General features: G+C 35.1%; 1 protein-coding gene across 1 annotated transcript; it reads left to right on the forward strand.

The window, feature by feature from the left end:
• On the forward strand, positions 1-23,725 carry LOC113094528 (serine palmitoyltransferase 2-like). Its single transcript, XM_026260107.1, has 12 exons — positions 1-252; positions 1,864-2,058; positions 4,596-4,750; positions 5,031-5,179; positions 6,805-6,929; positions 8,183-8,276; positions 9,074-9,179; positions 9,357-9,576; positions 10,066-10,192; positions 18,363-18,498; positions 19,625-19,754; positions 21,401-23,725. Exons 1-12 carry the CDS (start codon positions 133-135, stop codon positions 21,497-21,499), a joined length of 1,656 nt encoding a protein of 551 aa, XP_026115892.1. The 5' UTR covers positions 1-132; the 3' UTR covers positions 21,500-23,725.
• The last annotated feature ends 746 nt before the right edge of the window (positions 23,726-24,471 follow it).

Genomic DNA, 24,471 nt, shown 5'->3' on the forward strand with positions numbered 1-24,471 from the left:
CGGAGGCTGGAATTTCAGGTTTCTCTCTTGTGTGTTTCGGGGTAACGGTGACGCGCGTCGCCGTGAACACCGACTCTTTTTCATTTCTCTGTCCTCATTCATTTGCCTGCATGTGTTTAGTCTTAAATAAGTATGACTGAGAGCGCGGGGAATAAAAATGAGGATTGTCATGCAGCGAATGGTGTGAAAGCAGGAAGAAATGGCATGGTGAAGAACCATCATCACCATCATCATTGTCAAAAGCAGGAGGAGGTGAGGCCACATAATGCATTGAGATCTTTGAGTCATGCATGGCTGATAGTTGATATCTGCTTGTGCAATTAGTTCTTCGATGAAAATGATGATCAATGGCAACACACAGCTTCTGTTCTCAAGACTTTGTGTGCCAGGATTGTGCTCAGTTAGTGCATCACATTCAGTTTCACGGTTTATGCATGGTCACGTGTGGAAAAGTAAAGTTTGACAGCCAGATGAGATGTAGACTTTCTCCTGATAATATTGTTTTATGAGCCCTGGCCGTAGCAGTATCAAAAATATGATGATGTGGCTAATGTGAAATTAAGTAAAAACTCGTCTGGATAAACTGCTGAACCAGAAAGTTAATGTGCAACCTCATGCTGCTTATGCATTCGTGCAAGTCAAATGCATTGAAAACGGCAAGTCAAGATCTAACTTTATATTTCTTGTGCTGTATAAAACACGGCAGTAGTTTTAGTAATAAACAGTATCATTTACAATTATAATCTGTATGCAGTTTATGTGAATATTTTCATTTATATCACTAAAATAATATTAGTAAACGGAAATGTATATTAGTATATTTTATTTAAAGTTATAGAAAAAGATCTATAGATTGATCAAAAAAGCCCTATATAGGTAATAAAATTGTACTTTTTTTATTTGACTGGTCTCTGTATTAAATATATTATGGATTTGACATATATTAAGATATTCATATGTAAATATTATTAATATTAACATCTATATTTTATTTCCTTTAAGCTTGTAGATGATAAAACATCTACAAGTGGATCAGTGGATCTAATAGCTAAATCGCTAAATGAACTGAGGAAGGCAAGTCGTGAAACTTGATCTCATACTATTGTCTTGTGCGGGTGATTGTGAGCAACTCATGATTCAAGTTAAACCTCTAGGAATTTTCTGTCATGTGCCTCCTGTACATAAGTGTTTTGAGTGGGAGAACGGTCCGCTTCATCTAGTCCGAGATATTCCATGCTTTGTTAATGTCACAGCTCCTTTGTTTATGCAACTAAACTGTCTTGTAAAGTCATATCAGCTCTTTCGACTTCTTCTGATCGACTCTCCATTGTAATGTTCAGCAACAGCTTTCAAAGGTATATTATCTAAGTTTTGCAAGTGTGTTATCGTGCATTTTTCAAAAGACTTTTCCCGTAAGGCGCTTTCAGCCTTGCAACTGAATGCAAAGTTGTGCTGCTGTCTTGGAGCTGGTGGCAGCTAACGTTTACTGTCAGTGTTGCTAGACTCCGTGGTATTTGTTAGCGGAGCATGAGTAGTCACATGTGCCTTCAAATCACAGGGTGTTGAATGAACTACTTTGTCTGTTTGGTCCAAAACTTGTGCGTGATTCTTTAGTGACCATGAGTTTTTGACAATGAGAGGCCAAATTTCTCTATTTAAGTTAATCTTACTTTTGCAAAGTATCTGTGAATAAAGCTTTCAAAAGTTTGTCATGGTTTCTGTGCTAAACTGTAAAAATAACCACAAGGAATCTGATGTTTCTGCAAATGTTTCCTTTGCACAGGCGTTTTACACATCTTGTAATCAGTAACCACAATGTGATGGTACCATGACTACAGTGTTTAACTGGGTTTTGCTTTACAGGTTTACCATGCTGCATGCAATGGAGAGCTTTACAGCAGGCCGTTCATCGAGTCCTTTGAGGAAACTCCCATGCTGGTCGCCGTGCTCACGTATATGGGCTACGGCATCCTCACCATCTTCGGATATCTGCGGGATTTCATGAGGGAGTGGAAAATAGAAAAATGCCACATAGCCAGAGAAAGGGAGGAGCAGAAGGTAAACAATGTCACGTGTGCATGGCGGGAAAAAGCAAATATATACACTACCGTTCATAGAATTTTTTTTTTTTTTTTATTGGAAAGACATTAATATTTTTAGTCAGCAGAAAAGAAATACATTTTTAAATATATTCCAATAGAAAATGTTTAATAATATTATACAATATTACTTTTGTGTGTTTTTGTGTATTAAATTAATGCAGCCTTGGTTAGCATTAGAGACTTCTTTCAAACACAGAAAAATCATACTGACCCCAAACCTTTGAATGGTACAAAATGTAAATGTAAAGATGGACACATATATATATAAATGGTTTATTGTAAACTTTCCTTGCAGTTTCATGTTATAAGGAACATTTTTAAAGATTAAATTACAAAAATTAGAAGCCCTTTAACCCTTTCGAGTCGATTAACGCATATATGCGTTTTGAGTCATTTTCACCTGATAACCCCGAAAAGAACTTAAATTACACTCTCAGTTTTAATCGTACAGATAAGAGCAATACATCAATCGAATCTGTAAAGGGTCTAGTTTTTTTTGGATACAGACATAATAACAAAAAACCTTTGTGCACTTATAAAATAAAGATAACAAACAAGGTGCGCTGTCTACAGTCTTTGTCTCCGCTGATCGTCATGTACAAACATTTCATTAAAATGAACTGTAACTCCGTGAATACTCAACGAAGAGACATGAGAGAGATATCTATAGAAAGCCTGGAATGTCTACTTTTAAACTAAACAAGTGCTGCCGAAAACAAATATTCTGAGATAAAGTAATCCATATGAAAACAACGCGATGTCTATTTTTCATATCTCCGCTCATTATATTTAATGTGACCACGCCCCCGCGCTGAACACGCTATTCAGATTCAAACAGAAGCGCGCGGCTTGCATACGCCCACACAGAAGAAAAAGCAGCCAGACTATTCTTCAAGTTTTTATTTTATTTTACTGTTTGCTTCGCGATGAGAGGACTAAGACATAATTCACCCCAAAAAGATGTGATGTGGTTGAGGATTTGGGAAATGGATTTCCTCAGAAAAAAGAATGAAGCACTTTATTCAGCAGAGATCATAAACATGAGTAAGTCTCTTTTTATTTATTTGTACTAGTTTTCACATAACGTGTAAACATTTTACTAGTTAGACTTTTTCCAAATACTTTTTCCAAACTATAATTCCTGACTAAATGTATAATCAAGTGAAACATTATGGAGTTTCAATAACAATATACAATACTATACCATTCAAAAGCTTGATGTAAATAATATAAATGTGACAAATAGAGATAACTCTAACAAATGTAAAAACAATGCAGTTCTTTCGATTTATTCCCCCTAAAAAAACCTGAAAAATATTATCAGCTCTTTTCAACATTAATAATAATAATAATAATAATAATGATGATAATAAATGGGGTTTATTTGGTAGAAAATAAGATTGTTAAAAGGATTTCTGAAGGATTGTGTGACTAGAGAAAGGATGCCAAAAAAAAATGAAAGTCAGCTTTGATTTATCCTAATAAACTGTTTAACTGCTCCCCCAAGTGGATATTAAATTATGTTGTGGGATAATTAAATATATTCTTAATAAACTACAAACATAAAATTATATACTTTTATTTTGTTCTCACATTCTTTCTTGTAAGTCCTCCCTCAGTGGCACAGTTGAATGAGAGGCTCATTATGCAGCTCATTATGCAGGCCTTTGTCTTCTCAGGTGTAAATCACAATGATATTCATGATAGTTGACGCCTACTCGCATATGACTTTTACCAACAAAAAGTGTTTTAGAAAATTTAAATCAATATATTGTTTTCTGTGAGTGAGTAAACAAGATGATTTTCACATCATTCAGAAAGAAAAATTCTAGGCTACAAGCTCCAATTCACAACTTTTCCGGCAACCAATGTTATGTATGTGTTTTATTGCCTTATTCAAGTGATTTAACATTTTTAGTTTTTCACTAACCATGCATAACATTTTTTTTCTCAAAAATACAATCATGTACATGCATGCATTTCACATATTATTATAGCCCAGTTTGTGCTGATTACAGTGATATTAGACTTTACCCATTTAGATATTTATAAGAAACTGAAAAAAGCACAAATGTCTGGGCATGACAAAACTTCTCAAGGCCCCAAAAATACCCTTAGACTCCAGAGGGTTAAGCTATTTTTAAATGATTAAAACTCATATGCCTGAAAAGAGGGTGTAATTTCCATGATTTTTCTGTGACTCCTTCAAATAATGAAGCTGTGTGAAGCATTATGGTAAGTTTGAGAGGAAGAGGTTATTTTGTCAGAGGAAGGATATTGTGCCGTTTACCGTTATTGTAAAGTACTTTAGGGCACTGAAAGGTTGCGCTTTGTTTTGCTATGCACCTTTTATGGGTGTTGTTCTTCCTAAAATATTGGATCCAAGACGATTTACTCACCCAAATGTAAGGAGCTGTTTTCAGGCAATGAACAAAAAACATCAAGTATGTGAATCTGTCCTTGTTTTTCCTTTCTATATATATTTTTTTCCAGGACTTTGTTCCACTTTATCAAGATTTTGAGGATTTCTACACAAGGAATTTATACATGAGGATTCGGGACAGCTGGAACAGACCCATTTGCAGTGCTCCTGGGGCCACGTTTGACCTCATTGAGCGCAGTTCCAATGATTACAATTGGACCTTTGAGTAAGTAGGCCATCTTGGACCTGAACAGGAAAACAACACCACGTCTTTTGTCTGTTTTACCTCCCAGAGAGAGCTGCTTTAATATAATGATTATAATATCAAGGTCACTTTCAAGCCAATGTGCAATAAGCTTTCAAAAGTAAGGCTGCTATTGAAAGGACTTGATTATTATAACCTGATGTGTAACATGAGGTGACTGAGGTTGCATTAGACTTAAAATCCAGTCAAGGGTTATTTTGACTCAAAATAAAATTTAAGTAAATGTATTGTGCTCTTTCAGGTACACTGGGCGAGTGGTGAAGGATGTGATAAACCTTGGCTCGTATAATTATCTGGGCTTTGCAGAGAACACAGGTGCCTCTGCCACAGCTGCTGGAGAGGTGACAGTGAAATTTGGGGTGGGCATGGCCAGCACCAGACAGGAAATGGGTGAGTGCTTATTGGTTACTGTTGCTTTTTGGGAAATATTGGGACATATGGCACATTTAAGCGTTAAACATAGGCATGCAAGTCATTTTATTTAGCATTTGTGCTATTGACATTATTGTTAGCTCAGATTGTGGAGAATACTAAGGAAATGTGTTCTTTTAATTTTTTTGACATTGTAAGCAACCACCTAAAATCCACCAAGAACACACTGGGAAATTAGAGGAAAAGTCCCAAAGAAAGTGTTTTTGTTTGAAAATGTGACATGCAGAGTAGTGAAATGAAAAAAAGTAATGCAAGATCTAGAGATGCGTTTTTTAGAAGTTAGGGTTAGCGTTCGACTACTCTAGACGCTTATTAACTTTTGTAACTTGAATAAAGATTAAGATGACTATACAGATGATAGTATGTGAAGATTGTTTTTAAGTTAATTTCAATTTAAAGTTTTTATATATTTCAGAGCCTATAAATATATAAAAATAAAAAATAATAGCTTTCAGTAATACTGTAATGTTGACTGGCTTTAATTAATATCTAAAATTTAGAGAAAAAATGCATTTAATAGAGACATCAGTAGCAGTATCAATGATACTGGCCTTTATTAAAAATAGGCTTTTAGTGAAAAGCTGCCATTAAACACATATTTACATTATAGCATCTTTATGTTGTTTCTACATTAATTTGGAGGTCCATTGTGAAATTATGACAATATAAATATATTAACGTGTTTAACCATGATGAATTACAGAAAGACGTGTGATTAAATAGTAAAAAAAAAAACGTTAACCTTTTATAGATATTAATGTTGGTAATTTTAGTTAATTTTACTGCTGAATATGCATTTCAATTTAATTTCTAATTTTAAAGGCCCCCCCCACCCATTTGGCCCCCTTCAAATTTTCTATTTGATAATCCAGCCCTCAAATGAAGACATCTATATATGGCTTTAGCAGCACTGTTAATGGATGAATTTGAACATTTTTAACTTTTCTGACAGAGTTTTACCTGGTAAACTTTCTAACAGCTAAAGCTAAACATGCTAATTAAATAACTCGAAGTTATAGATAATATTATAAAACACTGGGAAAGCTATCAGGCTGTCTCCAACATTGGTGGCATATTTTGCTCTGGTCAATGTAAAACGTTTTGCAATGAAACTGTTCTTTTCTCTTGTATTGCGACCTATACTCAAGTATAACGGATTATCGGAAAATAAGAAAAACTTAGGGCTGGAGACTTGGTTCTGTCTTTTGGTTGTTGATTAGATGGAGGCAGAGTTGAATGCGGGCTTCCTGGTGATTTATAAGAAAGGGGCAGGGTTTAAGTAGACTAAATGAATGGAGAAGTTTGCCATACGTCTGTTGTTTTTTACTGGTTGGTTCAGTTATGACATTTTGATCAGGATTTGTAAAGATTTGTGAATTATTCACCAAATGATCAATAATGTGCATTTAGAAGAAAAAAAAAATGATGCCGATTGATTGATGCCGTCTTTTAATCTAGTTATTATATGGACTTATGTTGGAACTTTGTTTTCGAAATATACACAGGTGATGGTTCTCTAGTTACTGTTTACAGTAAGTGAGTGTTTGCTTGCGTTAGCTGATTTATTTGTGTGATTTGCTTAGGCAACCTCGACAGGCATGAAGAGTTGGAGAATCTGGTGGCATCATTCCTGGGAGTGGAGTCGGCTATGGCTTTCGGCATGGGGTTTGCAACTAACTCCATGAACATTCCTGCGTTAGCTGGCAAGGTTTTAAGTGCTAGACCATTTGGATTCCTCACTATCTTTCTCCTGCTTTGCCAGCTCCTCTATCCCTATCTCTTGCTGTGATGATCCACCCAGGCAACTCCTAAAATTCATAGGAGTGTCAGCACAGGCGGATCCCACCTTGACCTGTCGGTGCTTGTTTAAATGATACTTAAGTTCCTGTTGTGTGAATGTTTTCCTTTGTTGGTTTAAGTACACTGGGTGGATATGCCACATTTTATCACCAGTGCAGAGGGAGGAGATTAATGTAATGGTATTGATAGACCACCGGTTCCAACTCAAACAGTTTGTGTGGCTAACACAATGGAATGTACTTGATAAGGCAGAAAATCACCACAGGAAACATGCGTTTAGCAGCAAGTGCACCACAGAGATTTCCCAAACTTACTTCCTGTTGCAGGCCAAGAGAAACTCTAGTGGTTTAGCAATAAAATGCATGACATTCCAGATTTACATGGTCGAAACTGACATTGAAGGATGCATATTATTGCCAAGCGCAGAAACAACAGAGACAAAAGAAGCAGCAAAAAAGCTCATCATTTCAAAAGCTAATTAAATCCTAACCTATGATATGTATGTAAAAAATGTTTTGATTGTAAAATAACGTAATGCATTTTGTAATATGACACTTTAAACTGCCCACTTAGGGGGAGGAGACCACAAAAAGATTTTAAAGTACCATTTCCATGGTAATGCATTGTCAAATTTCTAAATGGTTTTCACAGGAGGAATTTCGAGGTTTTATGCTTTCAAATGATATCTAACTTAGGGTGATTGCTTAAATATTTGATAGAGTAAAAAGCCAATGAATTATGTAATGGCCGTGGGCCCACCTTTGTTCCGGTGACACTTAAGAGGTAAAAAAAAAACGTATCATTTTTAACATGCCCTAACATTCACATAGGGGAGTCACTAAGAAAGTACTTGTATTCAGCAAGGTTGCATTACATTTTCTGTTTCAATTTCAAACAAATCCTGTTCTTTTTGTTCCACAAAACTTTTAAGCATCACTACTGTTTTCAACTGTGATAATAACAAGAAATGTCATTTGAGCACCAAATCAACACATTAGAATGATTTCTGAAAGATCATGTGACACTGAAGACTGCAGTAATGATGCTGAAAATGATTAAAATGATTAAAACAATCATAATATTTGATATTACAATTAAGAATTTTTGATCAAATAAATGCATTTTCTTACAGTGACCTGACACAGTTTTTCTTGTTTGCAGGGATGTTTGATTCTAAGTGACGAGTTGAACCATGCCTCTCTGGTACTCGGAGCAAGGCTGTCCGGCTCCACCATCTGGGTTTTTAAACACAATAGTGAGTTTGCACTGACAGGCACTTCTCTTATCTTATCATCACCATATCTCTATGCCCTGAGTCCGTGTTCACAGCTGTTAACAGCACAAGGTAAAGAATAAACTATTGGTGCAGCTCCAGTGCACACAAAGCATGACCCATGACGCTGCAACTGCTCGAGGGGAAGCTTGACAGACCTTGAGCCAATGTCCAAATCTTGAAGCTGAGGTCTTTAGGTTTACTTTTTTGTAGTCTGTGGGTTGTTTTTAAGGCTTGTTTCTGAATGCCATTTTGGTTAATGTCCAGTCAGACACTATGAATACAAATTTTATCACTGGAAAGGTCAGCTCTCCTTCACATTTCAGCTGTGTTATTCTAAATGAATCATTTAAATTGGCAATTTGGACAGACGACTGTCAGAGATTAATACATGAGCTTTTAAACTGTGAATGGGTAATGGTCCTTGAAACTCTTTAAAGTCAGATTATAGAGGCTTTGGGAGACTTTAACAGCACGCTGATAACTTATTCCTGAAGTGTTTGAAGCAGTTCTTGCACTGACACTTTGTAATGGATTGTGGAATCTGTGGTTCCTTAAATTATGATCAAGGACACAGGCAACATTTTACTACACTATCACTCCAGAATACCACATCATTTCCATATGGCCACTTTATCAGTAGATAACTTCACCAATATCATGCAATTTAATTTTTATAAAGACAAGCCTTATACAAATTAAAAGAAGTCTTTTGGTCAAAAGTAGTTATTTTACTCTGGGTTAAACATGGGTTAAACATTTCATTTGCTTAAATGCAGATATGCAGAGCCTGGAGAAGTTACTCAGAGAAGCTATTGTTCATGGCCAGCCTAGAACACGTCTAACCTGGAAGAAAATCCTCATTCTTGTGGAGGGCATCTACAGGTGATTGAACTCTCTCACTTTCTTGGATTCCCCATATTATTGCAAATGTGCATCTGTATGGCAGTGGCTTTCTCAGGTGTGAAACATGTTATTGCATGTACATTGCTGCACTTTTGACAGTTTAACCAGCAAATGAATGGCCAAAGTTGAATGTACTCGAACCTGTTCTTTACTCAGTATGGAGGGCTCCATCATACGGCTGCCAGAACTTATAGCACTGAAAAAGAAGTACAAGGCCTACCTTTACCTGGACGAGGCTCACAGTATCGGGGCATTAGGACCCTGCGGTCGAGGGGTGGTGGAGTATTTTGGACTGGACTCTAAAGATGTAGACGTCATGATGGGCACCTTCACAAAGAGCTTCGGTGCAGCTGGTGGATACATAGCAGGGAGGAAGGTATGAAGTGGCAATTTGTAATTGCAATACTTTTTTTACCAATAGGAGTCCGTATACACTTTCTTAAAAAAAAAATAATAATAAGGCTGTATTTATTAAAAATAAAAATAAAATACAGTAAAAATTTTAATATTATTGTTAAATATTATTATAATATTATTATTATTTTTTAATTTTATTACAATTGAAAATAATTGTTTCTATTTGAACATATGTTTATATTAATTTGATATAATTAGAATTCATTCCTTTATTCTTAACATTTATTTTTCAGGATTTTTGATTAATAGCGAAAAACATTATCTATGAAATCTTTACTGTCATTTTTGATCAATTTAATGTATCCTTGCTGAGTAAAGTACTTTTCTTTTTTTTACTTAAAAAAATGTATACTTGTGTCTAATTTCCTTATAGTCATTAGTAAAACTGATATACAAAGGCCTACAAGATTTTTAGTCATTATAAAATGTCTTGTTTTTTATGCTTTAGGATTTGATAGACTACCTGCGAACTCATTCTCACAGTGCAATTTACGCCACCTCTATGTCACTTCCTGTCGTGGAGCAAATCATCACTTGTATGAAGTGCATTATGGGGAAGGATGGAACGACAATAGGTTAGTTTTACTTTATTTTACCAACTTGATTTTTCTGGGCTTCAATTTCATCTGAGAAAAAAAGAAAAATATTCTTATCATATACTTGCCCTCATACTGTTCCAAAACCATATTATGTTATTTCATCTATGTAACACAAAAGAAGAAACTCTGAATAATATACTGGCTGTTTTTTCCTAATGAATCTTGACTGAAGTTTTTAAGCGCTGAAAAGCACCATAAAAGTTTTCCAGAATGCTTGTGTTCAAGCCATAAAATAGCTTTGTGTGAGGAAGACATTAATTATTCAGGCATATAGGTTTGGAATGGCATGAGAGTGAGTCAAAAAAGACCATTTTAATTTTCAGGCAAATAAATGTCAACTGTGTGTTGTTCAGTGCACCACAAGGTGGCAGGATTGACCCAAAAGTAGATAATCGGCTTGCAAGGATGTACCATGCATGTCTTCAGCATTTTGAAGCTGCTTTACATTACATTTATACATTTATTTACCTGCCAGAATTTTTATGTCTTTTTCTTTTCTTTTTTTTGTTTTTTTTTTTTTTTACCAAAGTGCTGGCTAGAACTTGCACATCACAGCAGATAATTCATGTGGCATAGATACAGATCAAGCTGCTAAACATTTCAAACAAATGTTGTGTCACGAAGTCAATACAGTCCAAGAGTCCTCCGTTCTGTTTTCACGAGATGAAGGTGTTCGGCTTAGAAAACATCACTAATGTGTATGGTTTTTTTTATGCCAATCAGTCGTACAGTAACCAGTCACGTCTTCCTCTCCATGTAGTTCCTGTTTTCATCTGCACATCATTCACTGAAAAGCGTCCCTTTACTTTGTTAGCTCTGTTGTTCTTGTCTTTGCTTTATTGGGTGTTTTATTCACTGCGCAAATACAATCTTTATGTTTGCTTGCTCTGTGTACTCTGGATCAACTTGGGCCAGAAATTGAAATAAGTGTTTCTCAAAGATCACTTTGAAGTGAGATGGGGAAGATTTTTCCTCATACAATTTCCCAGCGCTCATGAAATGAGACTGATTAGTTGAACAGCTGTACACAGACTCCGTCCAGGTAAAATATTTAGCTTAAGTTTTAAACCTCAGAAATGTGTTAACAATTACCTACGTAACTAGTGTGATCTGGCCCTTTGGTTAGACCCACCGAACTGCCTGTTTTCCCCCCTGCCACTCAATCAACGCTGGCAGCTACAACAATCAGGCTCTACCGGTCTGTCGGGTCCAGGTGCTCAATATGACTGATATGAGTACTACTTTGCTTGGCTAAAGGCTATTTTCATCTCCTTACAAAGACTTATTGTTTCCATCATCTTTAAAGATGTCTCCTGAGAACATCCTGCTGTCTGCCAGTGACTTTTCTCTTCTCCTTCACCTGTTAATGGACTTGCTGATGACTTTCACCAGCATCCCACATTGGTGCAAAAAAGCTCTTAACTCTTGACCTATGAGATGGTTCTGCAGTAATAAAGTTATTTTTTATATATATGTAATTCTTTCTATTTTCAAGAACAAATGCAAACGGAATTTTTTTTTTTTTTGTGTATTTCAGTCGCTCCCCAACCGAGGAGCAACAGACTAGAAAATAATATATATAAGTTACAATCACTAAAATATATATATATATATATATATATATATATATATATATATATATTATACATGCAGTGGAGATCGAGATTAGAGAACAACCTATAATTTCCTAAAATTCAAGGTCACTGTGCTTAGTACTATTTTAAGGTATCCTAACAGTAGTAGAGGGTCATTTTTTAATTCATTTTTAAGCATATTTCAGAAATTAACTGTATTCTGAAGCACAGTGTAACAAACTTAAAAGAGATATTTGAAATAAATCTGATCATACTTAGAGAACACTTGCAGATACCTCAAAGTTATTGGTGTTAATCTGGCACTTGGTGCTAACTTATTTAATTGTATGAGAAAAACCTATTTAACTGGCAGCATTCCTCCAATTCTTACTGAGATTGCAAGATGGTGGGCCGCTCTAAGGTGACTGAAACCCTGCGACAGGAGACGGTCCAGATGAAGGCCAAAGAGATGATGCTTTCAGCCATTGCAAGAGAAGTTGGTCATCCCAAATCTGTGAGTTCTCAAATATTGCAGGTTTACAATGACACTAATTCATTCAAGTCGCCCAAAAATGCTGGGCGTCCACTTAAGACAAATGCATGAGAAGACACTCAATGGGGAATCGGTTCAAAATTGCAGCTGGAGTTGCTCGCCAGTTCAGCGCTGAACAGGGTAAGGATCTGTCACGTTTAAGAGATGTTTAATCACTTTAGTGATGAGAGCAAGTTTAGTTAAAGCCCAGGTGCATAAAGAAGTCAGTGAAAGGTGGAGGAGGAAGTGTCATGCTTTGGGGGTGTTTTGTGCAGCAGGAGTTGGGCCTCTTATAGAGCTACGTTGCAGGGTGAATGCCAATGTTTATCAGAACCTCCTTCGGCAACCTCCTTCCATGCGAGCATGCACGACAATGCCCTCTGTCACACTACGAAATGTGTAAAGCAGTTCCTTGAAGCTAAGAACATTGAAATAATGAAATGGCCGGGCCAGAGTCCTGATCTTAACCTGATTGAAAATCCTTAGTGACAAATTTATTGCTTAGAAACTCACTACAGTTTATATATATAAACTAGGTCATATAATGTTATTTTACATTATTGCATTTGCCTAATTTTAGATTTTTAGGGGGGATTGCTTATTGCTTTGTACCAAAAAACTGTCATTGTTATTACATTCTTCATATGCACACCCCTCTCTTTAATAAATTAATTATTTATCTAGAACTACAGAGAATTGCTGTGTGAATGCATTTGGAGCTTTTAGGTGCATGCAGTAATAATGGGTTACTGATGAACCGATGACATTTATTGTAGATTAACTGATATTGGAGCATCTAAGAGTGAGAACAAAGGTGGACCCGAACAATCAGCGTGTTTGTGTGGGTTTGTTGGGGGGTTGATGTACAAAGAAACTAATCAAGCAAAGGTCAACTGGGAGACATCCTGCGTATCCTCATGGGAACTGAAATCTATTCCTCCCTGCTTTCTTTGGTCCTTTCATTCTCGCTTTTTGCATCCCAGTCCTTCCACACTTGATCTGCTCTATTTAACCATATGTTTGATTTGAAGCCTGCAGCAATGTATTAATCTGACACGTTACTTCAATGTGGATAAATTGCCTCCAGCACTTCGTTTGCATTTGATGTCCATGCGCAATGCAAAAATATTTTCTAGTTATTCCATATTTTCCAATATTAAATAATCTTTGAAACCAGATCAGTTTAGGTGAAAAGCAACTTTTTCACTTTAAGTATAAACAATTTAAAACAAGCTAAAAACTCTGTCGAAAAAAATTATATTCAAAATGCAGTCTATTAAAACAACTCTTAAAATTACTTGAAGCAACAGTGCATAAAATTATATATTCTTTTAAGGATTTTTAGACATTTTTACTGGAAAACAAGCCAATTAAAAACCCAAGGTTTTATTTTTATTTAAATTATTTCCTCCCAGATCTGTGAGGTTTGCCCTACATTTTCCAATTCATTTATTGCTTCTGAATACAGATGCAGATGCTTTCACAGTCTAGTGATTTCACAGTCCGACTTGTCCTTGGCCTGAAGGGAAATAAAGTTTTCTTTCAATCAGATCTGGCTTTCAAACCATCCAAAACTCCTGGCGTCCCAACACAAAAATGCAGATAAGACATATTCCTGGCCTTGCTCATTCTCAGGGGAAAATGCACAAAAAAATGTGTGAATTTGAAAGATTTTGCTTTGTAAATCAAAGTGGTGACCCAAGTTGCCATTTTTATCTTGCTGTGGTGTGTGGTGATGAGCATAACTGATCTCATAGTTAAGCCTGGATACTTCTCTGGACAAACAGGCAGACTTGACAAACACTGGGCATTCGTCTTAGTCTCGAGGTGTTGACTTGCCCTGTGAGAGAGAGCAGATATACATGTTTTAGGTGTATGATTGTTTACCCACATCTCCCTTAGAGCAGGCTAATGGAGTGTTATTCTAGATGTTGTGGTGTGCTTCTGTTTCTTTGACACTTTACATTGTTGTGCAACTATTTCAAACCAACAGACATACACTAACTAACTTCCCTCACAGCCTTATTTTTATCAGCATGAAAGTCTATTGCGCCTAAACTGGTCTCCTTTGCATGGCGCCCATTGAAACTCTGTCAGTACTTTAACTTTGCATTAGGCAAAAAAAACTATTACTATGGTGGAAATTACAGGATGGTCACAGAGCAAAAGAGATTTTTTTTAATGCTTCAAGGATGCTCATAAACAGTTTCATCATAGTTGTTCTGCTGGGTGCTTGTGTTTAATGCGCTTGAGTTTTTTTTCCCCCTGAACATAACTCACACTTACTCATGTGAGTATCTAATTTTTACAGTGAGTCATATACATGTATATGTGTCAAACACAGCGCAATGGAGAAAAGTAGTATAATAATGTTAATTATTTGTTGTTGGACTTTAAATGTGCTTTTAAATAAATTACATGGAATTGAAATCCTGCATGTAAAGCAAGTGATTATGTTTTTAAATAGGATATACAGCTGGTTAAATATTTTATTGTAAGATCTTTATATTATATTATATTATATTATATTATATTATATTATATTATATTATATTATATTATATTATATTATATTTTTTTAATGATGATGAATTAAGTGTCTTAATCTCACCAAGGCTGCATTTATTTGATCAAAAATACGGTAAAATCAGTAATATTGTAACATGCTATTTTTTGTTTTATTTTAAAAATCTTAACTTTAACTTTAGCTGAATGTTCAGTGTCACATGATCCTTCAGAAAAGATTCTAATATGCTGGTTTGGTGCTCAAGGAACGTTTCTTATTGTTATCAATGTTAAAAACCGTTGTGCTGCTTATTATTTTTTTCTGAATTCTTTAATGAATAGAAAGTTGAAAAGAACAGCATTTATTTGAAATATAAATATACTGTAACATTATGAATGTCTTTACTGTCGCCTTTAATTATTTTAATCTTGCATCCTTGCTAAATAAAAGTTTAAATTTCTTAAAAAAAAAAAAAAAAAAAAACTGACCCCATACTTTTGAATGGTAGTGTAAATGTGAAACGTCTCTTGAATTCACAGGTAAAGTGATGCTTCTGATCAAATAGAGTGAATGTGGATGACTGAAATGAATCTACCTGTAAATGGGTGTAAAATCCCGCGTTCACTTTCCGCTGATTTGGACTTCAGCATCAGGACAGCTGCTAGCTAGTGAGCACCACTGCAGCTCATGAATGATTGAGACCACAGATTTGAGCCGGGAAGGAGCTGCTTTGCTTCCTGTTGCCCTTCTCCAGAGAGGTCCTCGTAAGGGGCGAGAAGGCATTTGGCACGTCAGCCACCCTCAACTCCTGGTGCTTTTACTTATCTCCTCCCTTCAGATGAAAAGGAAGTGAGGAGGAACTGGCGTTACAAAAAAGGGAAACAGTCCCCACATCTGGAAGTTCTTTTGGTCCCTTTCGCTGCCTCTCTTGCTCCAGATCCTCCAGCTTTGGGTCTGGAAGAAGTTAGCAGGGGCGTGCGTTATGGAACTAGCTGTTGAAAAGGTACCCCAGAAAGATTTACTTTGGAGATTTGAGCTCCACCTCTGTGCGCTCGACCTATGGCCCTTGTTTGCCATCTCAATGGCCCAGTGTTGGGGAGCTTGCACTTCCGTTAATGGCTATTGCTTTCAGATGCTCATTTTCATATGAAAAGTTGTTCACCTGAGCTGTTTGTGTACTGTAGCTGTTCGATTCTCTTTAGGTATTCTTTAGAATCTCTGCAGATTCCTCTGTTTTAAGGGCTGTTAAACATAATAGCCTTGATTTAAGTCTTCCTGAGTGATTTAGCTTCTCGAAATTGCTGTTGGAATGTGAACTATTATGTAACAAAATATACATTTAATTTGAAACCATTTTTTATGTTTTATATTAAATATCAAATTGCATTTTTTAAACTTAAATTTTAATGAAAATTACACTAGACTGAGAGGTTTAAGATCTCTCCACAAAGTTTAATATTGACCAAATTTATAAATACATATAAATTTATTGCTGTGATGGCAAAGCTTCATTTTCAGCAGCCATTGAGCCAGTCTTCAGTGTCATTTGATCCTTCTGAAATCATTCTTATATGCAGATTTGATGTTCAAGAAAGATTAATTAACATTATCAATATAGATTTTTTTTGTAAACTTTTAGATTTTTTAACAGGATTCTTTGATTTAATAAAAAAAAAGACATAACATCTTTTGTGACATGTCAGAAATGTCTACTGATGTTTTTCTTCCTGTATTAAAATAGTATTTAAAAAATCTTACTGACCACAACATTTTGAACGATACTGTATGATTTAATTTCTTGAACTTTATTGTTTAACTTGAATTGCAATGTGTACAATTGCAGTGTTTGACTGATTTCTCAGTTTCACAGCTGCATGATTTATCCAAACTGGAGGTATATTGATTGATATGAGCCAATATATAATACTAATGACATTAATCTTCCGTGGAACACAAAATAAATGTTTTTGTATCTCAGTGTTTTCTTGCGATGAAAGTTGTTGTTTTCCAATGGATTTTTTGAGCCGAATGACTTACATTGTATGGACAAAAACTGTCGAAAATGTCTTATTTGGTGTTCCACAAAAGACAGTATGTCATCCAGGTTTAACATTACATGAGGGTGAATAAATGATGAAGATGATGAACCAGGTGGTTCTAAAAGATTGATCTGAACTTTTTGAGAACCACTGCCATAGTTTGTAACACTACATTATTTGGGCAAGGAATCAATGGGAATCACCGATCACGTAACTGGGCTTCCATTATGTTTAACGTTACACTTTGGCCAGGTTTAATTTCCTTACCAAAGAGCAGCTGGGCTCACCCGGTCATGACTTGGCGAACCTGCATTATCTGTCAGTGGCCAATTTACATTGGGGGATTGAGGAAGGAGTCCAGTTTCACAGCCAGTCAAATCTCTTTTGGCAAGGGCTCATCAGTTGGAACCTCAATAGCTCCGTTATATAGACTAGGCTGAATTATTCAACCTTGAGATCCCTTCTTTATGACCCTTTTTTTTTTCAAAACCACTAAAAGCCAGACAAAATGTTAAGTCATAACAGCGCAGCGTCTCTTTGGGACCTTGTAGTTGTGTCACCCTGCATGCACGACGATTGCTAGATATTTGGTGTCTGGATGACACCAAGGTGAAACGTTGTCACAGAGCAGGAAATTCCTCTGTTCAAGCGTTTAGCATGCATGGAATGTTTGACGAAGCAGAACCGAGGCTTTCAGAAATGTAAGACCTCTAGCGTGGCTCTCAGATCACTGCGGTGGACTAAGTGTTTTAAGAGCTCCATTGACGTGGACCGCTAAGCAATCCTCCCCCAGGGAACATGCGTCCTGCTTCCAGAGGGAGCCGTTGAAAAATCAAGTCCCTAATTTTCCTGTTTTTGTCAGGATTATTGGAACCATGCTGGCAGGTTGTTTGCATTATAATTGTCATTACTGTATTCTTCTTCCGCACCACTCACACAGAGGATTGTTGCAAGCTTCTGTAACCTGGAGCACCAAGGTTTTGTTTTTCCAGCTGATTCAAATCTTTCTGCCATTAGACGTCAAGCTTGGATCTGAAATGTGATTTAAAAAAAAAGCACTTTGGATGCAAACATCTTTTGTATTTATTTTAAATTGTGTTTTTTGTTAGTTTGTTTGTCTTAGTGTTTATTTATTTATTCATTTGCTTTTTACATGTATTAAAATTGTAAGTAAAAGTTATGTAACAATGTTTCGTTAAAAAAAAAGGTTCAATAAACACACAGTTAAAAAAAAAAAAATAATCAGCATGCATTACATATTTCTTCATGAACCGTTTCAGATCTAGCGATCGTGCAAGCTTAAGTATAAAGTTTATAGCTCAGGTGGTCGACTTTCCTAGTATCTGAAGTAATGAGTTTTGTGGCTTGGTGAATTTTAATTGTCTGATCGCATGAAAGGCTGTGGAAAAAGATGCTCAGTGCCAGATGACAGAATCACTTCTTTTTTTCTTTTTTTTTCTCAGCTTAATGGTTTGGGTGTGTTTGTTGGTTTCAGGCCGTTCACGTATCCAGCGGTTGGCTGAAAACACAGTCTATTTCCGTAGGAGACTGCGGGAGATGGGATTCATCATCTATGGCAACAATGACTCACCTGTGGTACCCATGATGCTCTACATGCCCGCCAAAATCGGGTTAGTCTTCTTTTCTCTCTTTTTTCAATCTATCAATATACTAATACATATGAATATGAATATCAAAATTAAAGAATTAGTTCACACAAAAATCCCTCATACAAAAATCCCTTGGAAAAAAAAGAAAGAAATACATGTTCTGGTACTTTGTTCAGTGAAACACAAAATGACTCATTTCTGACTCAGTGTTTTCCTAAAATGGCATTACATATTACGTAGTGACATCTGTCAAGCTCTAAAAAGCTCATAAAATCATAATAAATGTTTGTAATAAGTGTGTACAGCTTCAATATAAATGTTTCAAACCCTCATGATAGCTTTGTGTGATGAACAAGCCAAAGTTTAAGTAATGAATTCATGCAATGCAGTGTGCAGCTCTGAAAATCAACTGAAATGTATGATTTGACTTGTCAATGAGTTGAACTAATGTCTGTTCCTCAAACTTCTAAAAACAAGGAATTTAGTGCACAAGTCTGCACTATTTTGCTAGTACTTTATTCTTCCTCTTCAGCATTCTTCCTTTGTGTTCCAGTGTTATTTTGTATTATTTAAAAAACACTTTAGCATTTATTGATTTTTTTGACTTATATTTTAATACTTTCAGTTTTCATTATAATTTGAATGCACATTATACAAATTTTAAGAAATACAACTCACAGTTATAATGTGTAATAGTGTATCTGATTTACATTTCTAGCAAAAAAAAAAGCATTAAGTTTTAGTATTTTCTGTGCTTTTCTCATTTTATTGTATTTTTTAAATTCTCATAGCTCTAATTAATTTGTATTTTTATTTTTAAAGTTGAGTTTTTTTAATCTAATATTTATATCTAATTTTATTACACACAATTCAAAATACCAAAAAGATTTACATTTTTATTTTAAAATGACATGAGGGTGAATAAATAATGACTGAATTTCCATTTGTAGGTGAAGTAATATTTTTGAAGAAAAATTTTGTTTAACAGGGTTAATAAGTCTATAAATGTCCAAATAAATCCAAATGGATTACACTCATAATAGTTTCTTAATAGTGCCTCATAATAGCACATAAACAAGCGCATAAGGGAAAGCTTAGTTTGGAAAGAATTTCTTGAAAATTGATGAGGCTGTGGCTGTGTTTCCAGGGCGTTTGGTCGAGAGATGTTGAAGAGAAATATTGGAGTAGTGGTGGTGGGCTTCCCAGCCACGCCGATCATAGAGTCCAGAGCCCGCTTCTGTATCTCTGCGGCCCACACCAAGGAAATGCTGGACAGGGTAACTACTCGTTTTCTCGCCACAGCGAGTACATCCAGTCATTTAGATCAGCAGCACTGTACCCTTTTTACTAGGCTTTGTTTCTCATTCCTTACATTTTAGTGTTTACAATGGAATATGTGGACTTAATGGAAAAAACCATGAGCTTTGATGACATATTGATGTTAAAGTCGACGTACAGAGCTCCATAGAGTAAGATTAGTTGTAATGTGCTTCACATTTCAAGAAGGATGTCTCTCAACAGGAATTAGATCAGGAATGTGTGTCGTCTCTGTACTTCAAAGTTCAAAACCCCTGTCCATCAGTCTTCTGAAATATAGTATCTTAAACTTGATACAACTTTTATGTTTGAAAAAATAACTTGTCTAAAGAATTCCAGGCTCCTCCTCAAACTGTCCTGTGCTATAAATTAATGCAGGTCCCGACTGAGGGTTTACATAAGCAGCTCTTGCTACAGGGGTCTGCACTGGCAGCAGATCAAAGAGCATCTTAATCTGCCTCCCCAAGGACACTTTGATTTAACTATGATGAAAAGCACACCGGCCTTCAGCCCCCCTCCCCGTGCTTAAAAAAACACTGTGCACTTTGATGTGACCAGTTATCACGTCAACACATTTTTCAGTGTCCTTCTGACATATTTTCTTGCATTTCTTCCATTGCTGAATGGCTAAGATTGTTCAAAGCGCATAACTAAAGTTTAAAGGGTTTAGAGCGGGACAGTTTAATGGAAATATATATCACAATATATTTTTATTACCTTTAGATGATTATTTATTATATGTCTTGGTTATTATTATTTTATTAATTTTTTTGTCCTAATTTCTTTTCTTTTTTTTTCAGCGTTCTTCTGATATATTTTCGTAAATTTTGGGGGCTGGAAAATTTTGTCATAATGTACTTTATAACCTTTCGGTGAATTTTTCTTTTTTATACATATGGATTTATGTACTTGTCTTGTATTATTTGATTTTAATGCATTTTAGTTTATGTATTTTACTTTTATTTAGAATCACTTAAACCAAACAGACATTTTTGACAAGTTGATTTAAAATGTTTAATGCAAATAGTAAAATGTAGTAATAAGTAAAAGTAGAAAAAAAACTTTTTTAACAAATGAACACACAGATGAATATTTAAATGACTTTTAAGTATCAAAACACAATTGTTTTATGGATAATAGCACGAAAATAGCTGTATTGTTCTAATTTTTTGGCTGAAACATTGTAGTATATGACAGATGTCAACATTTGAGTGATGATTCAAATGATTCATTGAATCAAAGTTTTAGATCAGTTTATTGAACTTACCAAATCTAATTGCAGTTTTTGACGCTGTTGATCAATTAATTGTGAATGTATCGTGTACATAGAATATATTGATCCGCCCAAGTGCATATAGTCTAACACTTCTTTGAAAAATTAACAAGTTACCTTAATAACTGACATTTTGTGCATTTAATGGAAACTTGAACCAGAAGTCTGCATGGAATCAGTTGCAGTATAATTAATTCAACTAGCATTGCCATGACTGTATTATATCAAACTTTGACAGTACTGCATGGTAAGTGGCAGCTGCTTCTCAGCATTAGCATGTTATGACTTACATGTGTAACCATGAAAGTAATGGAGCATGTTGATTGTTTTCAGGCGCTGGATGTGATCAGTGAAGTAGGCGATCTGCTGCAGCTGAAGTATTCGCGGCACAAAGTTCTTCCCTCGCTGGACCGGACCGTTGATGAAGAGTGACATACTTCCTATCTGAACCAAATGTGCACTGCTCATCATCTGCTCTCCAAAAGGAAGCAGTGAACCACTTAATAAATATATCTTTTTTTAAACTTATAGGTATATCATCTTTATTTTAATACATGAAGCTCTGAACGACCAAACACTGATGCTTTTAGAAAAAAAAAAAAAAAACTCCCCAGTTTCCTCTACTGCATTTGTCACCTCAGTTTCGTTTTGACGTGAGGTCTGGGGTCTGTTTTTAACTCGTTGTGGCATTCATTTAGGGAAATAAATATTTTGATTTTTCTCTGCCAGCCACAGGAAGCTTTGAGCTGCTTGTGTACTTGCTAAAGCCATATGTCACTGCAGCCTTCAAAACCATTTTTGTGTACAAAAAACATTGAGACTTTGTTTCTCTCTCTCTAGTAAGTGAGAACAGACTGGTAACGAACCCATAATTCGAAGGATCCTGACCTATGAAAGGAATTACAGGTTCTTATGGCATTGTCATTACATTCACGGTGTCGAAAACCTCCACAGCTTGGCTCTTTAGTTGTTGTTGTTTCCACAGATTTTGACTTGCGGCCTGCTCTGGTGCCTTGCGTCAATCTGGCTATGGTTTTTCTTGTTACCAGGATGTTTATTTTTTCATTGAGATACAAATCGTGGAGGGTGAAGTTGGTTATGTCTGAGGGAAGTCTAAGTAGAAACATGCATACTTATCAAATTTGCACCCCTGAGGAAACTTGGATTATATGCATTACTGTATCTCCAAAGCTGCAGTGCAAGTTGTGCGATCCCAAAACTTGAATCATTCATCCAAAAATGAAAATTTGCATAAAGTTTACTTGCCAACAGGCAATTCAAGATGTAGATGAGTTTGTTTGTTTTTTAATCGATTTGGTGAAATGTAGCATATCACCTGCTCACTAATGGATCCTCTCCAGTGAATGGGTGCCGTCACAATGAGAGTCCAAACAGCTGATAAAAGCATCACAGCAATCCTCATGACTCCAGTCCAACAATTAATTTCTTAGAAGTGAAAAGCGGTGTGATTTAAAAAAAAATCCATCAAGCCATTTTAACTTTAAACCATCACTCCCAACTAAAAAAACGAGTCCATCTATAATAATGTTATTTATTTGCTTAAAGGTGGCTTGATCTGTGCATATTTTTCAAAATTTTTGAATTATCAAAAGCAGTACTATAGATAGAAGATGCATATTTTAGCTGGAAGCATTCATTTGAAGTTAAAAACATCATATTGTTGAATTTATTACAAACATTACAGCTTTTCGATCCACAAGACATGAAATGTGGCTGAGGCGGAGTAAATTTTTAGCAAGTTAAAATTTTTGGATGATCTATTCTATGACTTGCAACCTCTGATAACTATGTTAATAGTGACTTATTAGTGTATGAGTGCAATGGCATGGATAACTAATAAGTTTGCTCTCTCTCAAAAGTTTGCATTCTCTAGTTTTATAAGCTTTCCTCAATATTGATTGAAGTTTGTTGACTTATGATTTCAATTTTTTTTTTAAACGCTTTTCAGCATTCATAAAAAGAGCTTTATGTTATGTATATGGTTCTTTATTAATGTACATATTTATTTATTATTCAAGTTTCATATCTTTTATTGTTTGGATAAGTGTACTTTAATCATCAACGGCAGCTCCAGATATCCTCTTATATGCACATGCATGATGTGCATGCTCTCAGTGCACATACTACTGATGAGTATTTTTATATCATTTTAATATTCCAAGCAAAGCATGTGGGATGTTTTCACTGAGTCTGCTGGTTTATGGCGTTTTAACGGTGTTGCACCATACACTCTGTGTTCTGTTTTGTGGCTTCTGTTGCTTTGGTCCTGTGGGGTTTACAAGTCTTTTACAACATCAACATTTCTTTTTAACCATTTTTTTAACCTGTGTTCCTTTATATGTAACAAGAAACTACACAGATCGAGAGATGTTTTAAAATAGCAAGAAACAATCTTTTTTTCTTGATAATATAAAAACTGACATTTAAGAAAGATTATTTCAACTATAAAGACTTCTTGTTCATATGAAACACATGCTTTACCAGCACATTCACTGTATGTGCTCTAATATGACTTGGACTTTGCTGCCTGTATAGTGCATACAGTTTTAAGACCTACTTTTCAAAGTACACTGTTGGCTTCATTAGTTGAAGAGTTGTTTCACTCCTAAGGAAATTAAATTACTATGACTAAATCTATTGTTAAGGTTTTTTGTGTCCTTTTCTCACTTTACATTTTGCACATTTTTATACTGTCCCGACTTCATAATTAAATGATATTGGTAATACAGTAACTGCTAGATTAGAAATGCGATAGTTTTGAATTAATACCTCAGAGGACTCCATATAAATGACCACAAGACCACATCAGAGGAGACATACTGTACATATTAAGCTTCTTGGAACTGATCGTTGGCAAAGCTTCAATTTATACAATTCTAAAAATAATGAAAAAATTATGTATTTTATATAAAAAGGTATTCACTGCTGTATAAACATATATTTATTTTATACAATACAGTTTTCACTTTTATAAAATGTATGTGTTTAATATACATGGTAAGATTAATTGAAGTTGTTGAAAGTCTGCAAGGCTACATTTATATCCTCAGAAATATAATAACAATTTTGTGAAATATTACAAATAATAATAAAAAGATTTTTAAATATTTTATTATATTTTCTGATTTGGTGCTAAATAAACATTTCTCGTTAATACCAATGTAGAAAACAGGTACTTTTTTTCTTCTTCTTTTTTTTTTTTTTTTTTTTTTTTTGTAAACGAGAAACGTTATTTTCAACATTTATTTGAAACAGAAATATTTTGTAACAAATAAATAACTCAAATCAATTTAGTGCATCCTCACCGACTATAAGTATTTCTACAGTAGTGTATCCTATAAATCTAAAATAAATATAAAAACAATATGGACCAAACATAATGC

The sequence above is a fragment of the Carassius auratus genome, unplaced genomic scaffold (assembly GCF_003368295.1).
Source record: "Carassius auratus strain Wakin unplaced genomic scaffold, ASM336829v1 scaf_tig00215406, whole genome shotgun sequence".
NCBI lineage: Eukaryota > Metazoa > Chordata > Actinopteri > Cypriniformes > Cyprinidae > Carassius > Carassius auratus.

Coding starts and splice junctions, on each gene's coding strand:
- LOC113094528 (XM_026260107.1), top strand. CDS start 133: ATGACTGAGAGCGCGGGGAATAAAAATGAGGATTGTCATGCAGCGAAT. Junction 253..1,863: donor ATTGTCAAAAGCAGGAGGAG/GTGAGGCCACAT, acceptor TTTGCTTTACAG/GTTTACCATGCTGCATGCAA. Junction 5,180..6,804: donor CAGCACCAGACAGGAAATGG/GTGAGTGCTTAT, acceptor TGATTTGCTTAG/GCAACCTCGACAGGCATGAA.